General features: G+C 31.3%; 1 protein-coding gene across 2 annotated transcripts; it reads right to left on the reverse strand.

The window, feature by feature from the left end:
* Positions 1 to 350: 350 nt before the first annotated feature.
* On the reverse strand, positions 351 to 8,805 carry LOC110606348. 2 transcript variants are annotated; one of them, XM_021745123.2, is made up of 6 exons: positions 8,576 to 8,805; positions 7,724 to 7,827; positions 7,353 to 7,455; positions 5,868 to 6,051; positions 902 to 949; positions 351 to 775 (listed from the first exon to the last, which is right to left on the reverse strand). In XM_021745123.2, exons 2-5 carry the CDS (start codon positions 7,802 to 7,804, stop codon positions 913 to 915), a joined length of 405 nt encoding a protein of 134 aa, XP_021600815.1. In that variant the 5' UTR covers positions 7,805 to 7,827; positions 8,576 to 8,805; the 3' UTR covers positions 351 to 775; positions 902 to 912. The 2 variants fall into 2 exon arrangements, with proteins under 2 accessions (XP_021600815.1, XP_021600806.1); XM_021745114.2 differs by having other exon boundaries at positions 889 to 949.
* Positions 8,806 to 10,299: the final 1,494 nt, after the last annotated feature.

The following is a 10,299-nucleotide window of genomic DNA, read 5'->3' on the forward strand; positions in this document are numbered from 1 at the left end:
GCACAAAACTCTTATATCTCGTTTGAAATAAATAATTTTATTAAAAAAAAATAAGTAAATTCTTATAAAGTTATTCATAAAAAAACTATTGAATAAAAAATAACTAATACTCATTTATTTTGTTAAAACAATTACTTCTGAATAAAACTTTTAAAATTGGACCACTACAAAAATAGAGTTGTAAGCATTTAAGCAAAAATGATTTCGGAGTCTCACTTGGAACCCAATTCAAGCAACTGGTAGACTGACAGATAATAGACAACTAGGAACCCTATCCAACCATCTTAATATGTTCCCAATTTGAAGAAGGCCCAACAAAAAAGACATTCAAATCGCCATCAAACTACTACAGCATAATGGGTTTTACCTTAATAATATATAATTGGTTTTGAAACAATTTTACAAATAAAAACAGAAAAAGAATTAATGAAAATACAAATAAGAACCCCTCCATGACTGCCTGCTCTTTTAACAGAGCCGATACGTTAATAACATTCATAGCATATTCAATGGTGCAAAACCAATATCTTTTATTGCATGGTGAGAGCTTCTGCCTCTGTTTTCTCTGATACGAACAGAAATGCACTTCGGGCCCCTGATCATCATCTTCCCACCAAAGGGAAACCATAAGTTAGCACAGTCAAAACTCTATGATTTATCTAGAATTGGGGAAGCCTATAAATGGATCCTCAGTATTTGGGTAGATGAATGCAGTAGGGAAGAGATATGATCATTCTAAAATTTTGTACAAGCAGTCAACTTGCCTCGCCATGACCTGCAATTGATATCACACATCCAAATTTATATAGATTCGGATGATAACAAACTCAAAAAAATAATTATATCGAAAAAATTTATATAATGATAACAACTTTGATATTGGCTTACACATTAATTATACTTTTGTTCTAATTATTTCTCATGTGTGATGGTATCCTCTTCACGTGGTCTGCAAAATGAAGGAATAATTCAAGCCAGATATCATATGAAAAAAAAAATAGAAAACAAGATCATCACAATAGGACAATCCTAGTACATATTTCAATATTATCAATGCATGCATTGAGGGTATGATATGTACATAAAGAAATGTAATAATCATTTTATAGTTATTTTGGTTGCAAAATAAAAGAGAATGTTTAAGATAATTGTAATTCTATATTTAGTATTTAGCACCTGCTCAGCTTACTGGTTATGGTTAACTCAAGGTGGCTAGCAGTCAGCTGTTGGTACACAGCAGTTGCAGCTAATTATCAAGCTATTGCTAATTTTGGAATTTAAATTATGATTAACATGTAAAATGAAAGCCAAAAACATGATGTTTTTTTTTTACTATTACATGAAAAAATAATATTTATTATCTGGAAATAAATTAATTTATAATATTATTCTTAAAAATTATTGTAATATAAATATAAATTGGAAATAAATAATAATATTAGATTTGATAATGACTAAAGAAACAAAATAAACAAAACACACAATACATAATACAATTAGAGCCTTGCCCATTAACAAATGAGAAAGGAGGGAGGATTAAGAATAGAGCATACAATTTTTTTAAAAAGAACAAGACTGTTAGCATGAAAATCAAAAGAAGGAAAACAAGCTTTACATAATCATGGCTATAGCATGACAATTGAAAAAGGAAGATGGGTTTTTTTATAGGATCATGTCTATGTAACTTGGCAATTAAATTACTTATATGTCTATAAACATCTAGTGCTTGTGTTCAAAGAGTAGATTTTCTATCATTTAGTTATTTTTTTCAAATGTTGTTGTACATATATACAAGCATTTTCAAACATAATTACCAAATGCCACAAACTCAGTGGTTAAGACTACTACCACCAAATGCTAATCCCAAACAATGAACCAAACAGTGCCTCGTTATTTGGTAGTGGTGTAAGCAACGAGAAAGAAGGTAACCATAAGGGGTTGGGTTAGTGGTGGTGGTAGTGATAGTTACAAAAGAGATTGTTTAAGTATTGAAGTAAATAGAGTCCAGTTGTTTACATAAAGTTTTGTATACTATTAAATCCACGTCGGTTGTGAAAATGGGTAATGTGCCCCTTATATGGGCCATAAACACTCCTCCCCCTTGAGCTAGCTTTTGGGGTGAGTTAGTCCAGATCCATATTTAACATGGTATGAAAGCCTCTCCATCCGATGTTGGGCCTCCTATAAATATATCACGCACCAGTAAAATTCTAGGCGTGAGGGCGTGTGTCGAATCTCACATCCGTTGTGGAAAGGGGTAATGTGCCCTTTATATGGGCCATAGGAACTCAAGGGCCCACAGGCACTCCTCCCCTTAAGCTAACTTTTGGAATGAGTTAGGCCTAACCCAAATTTAAGATGGTATCAGTGTCTCCCCATCCGATATTGGACCTCCTATAAATGTCACGCACCAATAAAATTCTGGACGTGAGGGGGTGTGTTGAATCCCACATCGGTTGTGGAAAGAGGTAATATATTCCTTATATGGGCCATAGGCACTCCTCCCCCTTGAGCTAGCTTTCGGAGTGAGTTAAGTCTGACTCAAATTTAACATGATATAAGAGGCTCCCATCCGATGTTGGGCCTCCTATAAATATGTCATATTATAGTAAAATTCTGGACGTGAGGGGTGTGTTGAATCCCACATCAGTTGTGGAAAGGGGTAATGTGTCCCTTATATGGGCTATAGGCACTCTTCCCCCCTTGAGCTAGTTTTTGGGTGAGTTAAACCTGGTCCAAATTTAACATATACAATAGGCAATAAAAAGCAATTGCGTACTTGCATTACACTACAAATATTTGCTTTGTTCAATCAAATGAATCAATGAATCTAACCTAGTAATGTCAATCGGTCTTCACCAGTTCAATTTTAAAACAACATGCAGACATCCAACAGGCTGAACTGAACCGGAACTGGTTAGAAACTCACAATTCCAGTTGAAGGTACAAGGGGATCAATTCCAAAACTGCGTGCCCCTTTGGATTCCGAATTTGGTTTGATCAAATCAATGGTTGATTTTTCTTTTCAAAATTTTTTATTTTCCACTAAAAAGAAAATTCCACTTTTGGCCTAATCTTGGTATGGCAATTTTGATCAATCTAGTTTTGCATCACATTTTGATTTCAGTTTTGAACCAGTCTTTGTCAGGGTTACCTTTATGCATTCAACAGGCAAAGAACTAATTCCCTTTTTCTTCACTTCCTTGGCTGGAAAGGATTTTCCCTTGAGAAAACATGAACACTATTTAGGAGAAAGCTTTTGGTGGTATGGTATGGGTTTCTTAAGTAATAAATTTGTTTGGGAGCAAAGTTTTCTAAGGATGAGCAGGTTGGAATTATCCATTTACTTCCATTAAAAGATAACCTTTCATTTATTAAAGCTCACTGCTAGGATATCATTTGCAGTTAGCAATTTAGATATTTACCATAGTAAATAATTTGCAGTCAGCAGTTACAACTGGGTGTATTCTAGAGGCCCAAAACCAAGGAGCTACAAGGTGTATTCTAGAAAAGGGAAGAAACAGAATATACAGGTGGGAGAGGTACAATTGGCAACTTCTACAAATGATGGAAAAATGCCACCTGGCTGGCATCAGTTGCAATAGAAGATTCCTCTCCAGCATTTACAGAATGGGATGGCAGGATAAAGGCATCTTAGGAATCTTAAGCATTCTCTAAGAAAACAAGAGAAGGGCATAATACCATTCGCTGCACTGGAGAGTACTCCAAAAAGCTGATTGCAGTCATTTAGAGTTGGGCTAATTACACCAAAAAAAAAAAAAAAAAAACCCTTACGGTTATGTGCATTTTTCAAGTGAGGGTTTGAGGTTAACTTTGTCACAAAAAGGACCACATGCTTTTTGTTGCTAGCAAAATAAGACTTCTCCATTAACTCCATTAAATTTTGATGGCGTTAAATTAAATATTTAATTAAAAATAATATAAATTTCAAAAAAAAAGTGCCTTGCTTTACAATCAGGCCTAAGGTTCACTTTGGAGCAAAAAGAATCATGTATTTTTGTCATTAGCAAAGTATGAATTTTTCATTAATCTCATTAAATTTTGATGATAAGGTTTAATTTAAAATAATATTTAATTATACATATGAGTTCTATTTGCAACTATTAAAAAATAAAAGAAAAGGTATGTCTAATTCAAGTCACCTTCAAATCTACTCCAATTAGTGAGCTGTCGATGCTCATAAGCTCGCTCAGAAGTGGAAACACTATGTGCTAGCGATTCCTAGGGTTTGGCTCCCAGTTGAACTCACTCTCTAGCTCTTTTAGCTTGTTTTTCTATTGATCCACCATTTGGCTCCAAACTTATCTAGCTAATGATTGTGGATTGTCATTTAAAAGGCTTAAAAATCTCATGTGCTGAAGAAAGGAAGAATGAGGAAGGAAGTAGATTAATAGAGGTAGTTCACCGGTTCTTCTCATTTTTGTTAAATTTCTAAATTTTTATTTTAAATAGGATCTACTTTAATCATTAGATAAACATTTTAATTATTTATTTAATATCCTATCATCAAAAATCTATAGTATTAACAGAAAAGGCATCACTTGGCTAATCGCAAAAATGTATAGGTGTCTACTTTATCACAAACTTAACCTTAGACCCAAATTTGAAAATGCACGTAACTAGGATAGGTTTTTGTAATTTTCCTTTTAGCGTTCTTGATGTTCTATTGAGCTTTATTCCCGGTTTTTATCAGTTTTTTCTTGCTGATTTACTTGGGGTAGTGTTTGTGAGCATGTTTCTGTAATTATTTTGCCATGAAGAATACAATTTTATTCCTTCCAAATCCTCTTTAAACTTTATTTTACACTCTTTACTCTATTAGATGCAACCAAGAAATTCACATTCAGATGTTCATAAAGCTTATAATTATGTTTCAGTTTTAAGTATGATTTATTCAGGAAGTTATAGAATTCTTACCTAGTGCTTTTATTGTACTTTTAGAGTCGCCTTGCGTTCCTATTTGAATAACTTAGCTATTGGTCCATTTACTCAAGTCTCGAGTAATTTTGGTAAGTTTTAGGGTTCTACTTGTATGTTTATTTGAATAAATAAGCTGCTGGTCCATTATTAAGTCTCAGGATATAATCATGACTTGTCCAATGTGTTGAAGGATCAACAAATTATCAATTATGAGTCACCTAAATACCTATTTATTTATTGTTCAGTTTGTTTAGTCAATAAAAATTTGAAAACTTATGCTTTTTTGAATTTTTGCAATGCAACTCAACCCTGTATGTGTGATTCCAATGGAAACCCATGGTGTGATGCATAAGAAAACTTTTTATGAAACCTAAACCATAATTTTACCATTCATAGCCACAAATCTTCTCCATTTGGTTAATTTTGCTTCCCAATTCTATACTTTCATAATACCTTATTTTCCACCTAAATTCCAACTCATTCAGGCTTCCAATTTAGCTGTTAGTGAGCGGCCTGCAAGCTCCAACATCATCACCATATGCATAACTTAATAATGCTCATTGTTCTAACCTCAAAATGCACAAGATGCTAACCAGTCATTTAATGTGCAACTACGCAGTTCCCTTAATGGAAGTGAACCAATATACGTAAAGACAGGAGAAGAGGACTAAGATTTGAAATTATTATTCCAATGTATACTTGATACCACTGGAAACATAACAACATACTCATAGAAGAAATATTACATTTAATCCCAAATGGTGGTAAGCATTTACCAACAATAACATTATTTTCCAATTCATCAACAGGATTGGAAAACATACTGATTAACATGTCTTTGATTTGTCATTAAGGAACACACAATAATTTAAAATTAAATCAAAACTCAAAAATGACTGTCAAGTGTTCCTTGAGATTTAACATACCTTTTAGCTCGTCTTTTGGTCTCATCAACACCAATGCATGCCTTTAGCTCCTCAATGCTCAAGATGGCCCCAAGCTTAAATTGTGATAAATTGCAACCATCAAGCAAATTAGGAGTTTTGACCATTCCCGGAATGTGAGAGAAATTTTTAACATTTCCTTTCAGATATTCCATCAAAACAAAGGCTGCACATGGTTCAAATGGGAAGAACATAGTAAGAAAATATTCAGCCTTTGAGAATAAAATTCAATCATCTTCAAAGTTTATTAATCACTTTGGCAAGAACATCTGAGAAACGCCATTGCCATAACTGAAAACTTCAAAGAAATAATTAAATTCTGTCAAAACCCCCAGTGGAAGTAGACAAACTATTGTCATATTCCACATGAAAAGGGAGAGTTCAAAGAAATTGAAGCAGCAAAATAGGACTCCCGAACATGGGGTAATTTACAAAGATATTACACCAACTTAGGAGTCTATAATAGTAAGGTAACCAAACTTAATTTTGTCACATAAAACCCTCTCAACTTCTCTTTATGTAACAGAAAACCCCTTTTAAGCTACAACAAGAAGTTTTCAGGTAAAACTGAGGTGGCACTTATTAATTAAAAAAATATATTTTATCTCATTAAAAAAAATAATTAACTAAATATATTATTTTATACTCACACTCCATCTCTCCTTTCCTCTCCCTCTCTCTCACGTCCCCAGACATTTAGCCGGTAAAATGCCTCAATAGCAATGGTGTTATCCAAATAAAATGGGTAAGGAAGTGGATTATCATTCCCACTGACATAGAGCTTGTTAGGCATGGAAACTATCACAATGCCACAAGAATCTGAGAATATGATGAAATAGGTGGGATTTGATTTGGGGTGCGAGTATGGTATCTCTTCCACTATTATCACTGGTAAAAATCAGTATACAATGTGCAAATGCTTGACATGCATTTAGGGTTTGGTTCAATTGAGGTATATTGAGTTGGTTTGATGATGAAAAGGGTTATTTAGACATTGAAGAAGATGATCACGTATTTCCAAACAAAGATTGAAGCCTTCGTTTCATTTCATCGTAGCCTCTTCACTATCACCCATTATCCTTAACTTGAGAAACTACTAATAATTATATATTCTATAATGTCCCTCCAAAAATCATTCAATAGAAAACCAATTGGAACAGTTTCCTAGAATACAGCGTGGAATTGATAAATATGAAAATCTGTTTTCCAATTATTTAGTAAATTATTGCAAACTATTACCAAATAGTTATTTCCATTTCCTAGACAGCCTTATCATCAGATCATGTAAGATAAAGATTCTTCTTGAGTTTTGAAGATTGTTTCCATGCAAAAAATTGCTACCTTGCTACTTTGTCAAATTTTAAGCATATATAAAATAGGTCTATGAACCATTTATTAAAAAAAAAAAAAAAAGATTAACCCAGTTTTGAGCATATGAATACACTAAACCCAGAAAGGAAAACATACCAAGAGTTCTAAGCACCTTCAGATCAAATTTCATGGCTAAATCTTCGTAACCCAGTACTTTAGCACGTTGAATGACCAGCATTTTCAAACTAATCAGCATGTCCTGCAAATGTAAAGTGCAAGTCATGAACATCAATAAATGCATAGTCAAGGCAACAGCACAATCTCTCTAGTCTCTACACACATCAAATAAATGGTTTGAATACTTAAAGAGTTTCAATTATAGTAGAATTCCTGGAAATCATTCCACATTAAATTCAACTAAAAGTTTAGAGGAAGTCCACTAAATATCCAATAGAATCACACCTTCTCACATAGATTTATTCAATAAAAGCAAACAATTATACATATGAAGAATGGAGAATACTTACAAGCTCAGACTCGGACAAGGTACATAGCCAATGCACGTCGTCAAGTCTATTATTTCCTAAAAATTCTTGTGCTTCATCCATTTGGAAACTTGAGACTAATGAATCTGCAAAGTTTATATAAACAAAATCAGCAATAATAATAAGCAATTATCATTTTATTGCTAATAAAAAAAAAGATATTGATAAAATCATAGGTTGTAGTGAACATGAGAGATGGATAGAGACTTGAAGAGATAGCCGGCTGGTGTTCATGTAAAAAAGACAAAAACAATTTTCGTTTTTTCAAATGACAGCGAGTAGTGGTACCGGATAGAGAATCTGTAGGAGTTGAGCGCTGCGTAGGGATGTTACCGGGTAGGGTACCCGTGAAAGTTTAAATTTCCATCCCGAATAGGTTTATAAATACACTATCCAAAACCGTCTCAAAACCATTCCAAACCCGTTTAAAAATTAAGTTTCACTACCAGTATCCGTACCAAAATCCCTTTACATTGCCCACTTACTACCCGACACAGTCCAACCCCATTAATTCATAATCCAACCATAAAGAATTTCAGAAATTAACCCAAAATCTCAAATTTCAGAAACGGTCAATCTCACAAAAACAACTCTGAAGGAAAGTAGTACTTATTTCAAAACTTTTCAATAATCTCACTAAAACAAGTCTCAGTCCATTCACAATAACCTGTATTACAAAGGATTTCCAATATAATCTCACAAATACAACCTTCACAAAAAATAATAATAATAATAATAATAGTTTCACAAATTTCAGAAACACACATCAAATAGATCTCTCAAATCTCAGAAAGCACCCATCTGAAATCACAATTTCAAAAAACCCATCCAAACCTGCAGTGGCCGAGGAAGCGGCGAGGAGCAGCACCGGACGGTAGGACTGGACCAGCGGACGCAGCAACGACGTGGACAGCGTCAAGAGCAGAGGGACGATCGGCGTAAAGCGTGCGGCTGTACCAGAGGACAGGCGTAGAGGCGGAAACGGCGAATGGGGGTGGCAGTGCTCAGACTTGAGAGTTGAGAGAGATTTTGGGTTGGGTTAAAGTGTCCTTTTGATAACAGGGTTTGTTTATTTAGGTTTATTTTTTATCTTTTAATTAAGATTTTATTTTTTATAGTTTTTATTATTTAAAATATTTTATATTATATGTGTATTAATTTTATTTTTTATGTTATAATTTTTTAAAGATAAATAATTTAGTTTAAAGTCTCCGACAAAAAAAATAGTTTTAAAGTATTAAAAATATTTAATACTATGCGCATTAATTTATAAAAAAAATATTTGAATTTTTAGATTACTATTTTTTAAAATAAATAACAATATTAAAAAATTATTTCTAAAATTAGCTCATTTAATATTAATTTTTATCTATTTCTTTTCACCTTTATTATGAAACTTATAAAAATTATATCCAAAAAGTTATAAAATATATTAAAAGATAATTATATTAAATAGTTAGAGGATACAGATGGAGATTAAAACTATGTGTTTTAATAATTATTGCATATAAAAATATTTTAAAATTTTACAATTATATACTATAAAATTTTTATATTTTTAATATTTTATTTTATTTCACAAAATTATGTATAATTTAATTAAATTTTCAATAAAATTCATTTAAAATAAAATTTTGGATGAGCAATATTTAGTTCTAAACAAAAAAAATCGATCAAATTGAAATAATTTAAATTTTCAGTTCGATTTTTTGTTCATTTCAATTTGGTTCGATTTTTAATTTTAAAAATTTTAATTATTTAATTCAGTTTGATTTTGATCAGGAAAAATAAAAAAAAACTGAACAGAACCGATTAGTGAGAATAATATATTATTTTCAATAATATAAAAAGATTATATCATATTAAGGTTAAAATATTTTAATTAAATTTTAAAATACTAAAAATAAAATATAAAAAATAAAAAATTTATTAAAAATTCAAACTGATCAAATTAAATTGAATAAAACTAAATCAGATCGATTCGGTTCGATTTAATTTCTGACTAAAATCGATTTTATTTGATTTTTATAAATACTAAAATTTTAATTTTCGATTTATTCGATTCGGTTCAGTTTTGAACTGAACGAATGCTCACTCCTATTTAACATGACACTGTTTAAAATACAGAATTTAAATGAATTCTGCACAACCATTATTTTCATTTGCTAAATTATCTTAAGAGTGAAGTAAAAGAAATTATTTTTCTACTCTATCAAAACACTATATTTAATAAATTTATAGTAATTAATAAAAATATAAACTTATTAAAAATATATTAATAAATTTTCATGACTTCAAAATTTACATGATAAGTTTAGATATTATAACATTAGAAAAATTATATATATTATACAATTATTTTGATATAATAGTAAATAAATAAATAATAAGAATTTTATAGAAATTCCTTTTCTATAGCTAATAAAGTTTAATTACAGTATCAAAAAATAAATGATCAAGGGAAAATTATTTGATAGGAGTGTTTTAGTTTAAAAAAAATATAAAAATTGAAATTGAATCAAATATATAAAGAATATCTGGAGTTTGTATTGTGACAT

This window comes from Manihot esculenta, chromosome 2 (genome assembly GCF_001659605.2).
Source record: "Manihot esculenta cultivar AM560-2 chromosome 2, M.esculenta_v8, whole genome shotgun sequence".
In the NCBI taxonomy this organism is placed as follows: domain Eukaryota; kingdom Viridiplantae; phylum Streptophyta; class Magnoliopsida; order Malpighiales; family Euphorbiaceae; genus Manihot; species Manihot esculenta.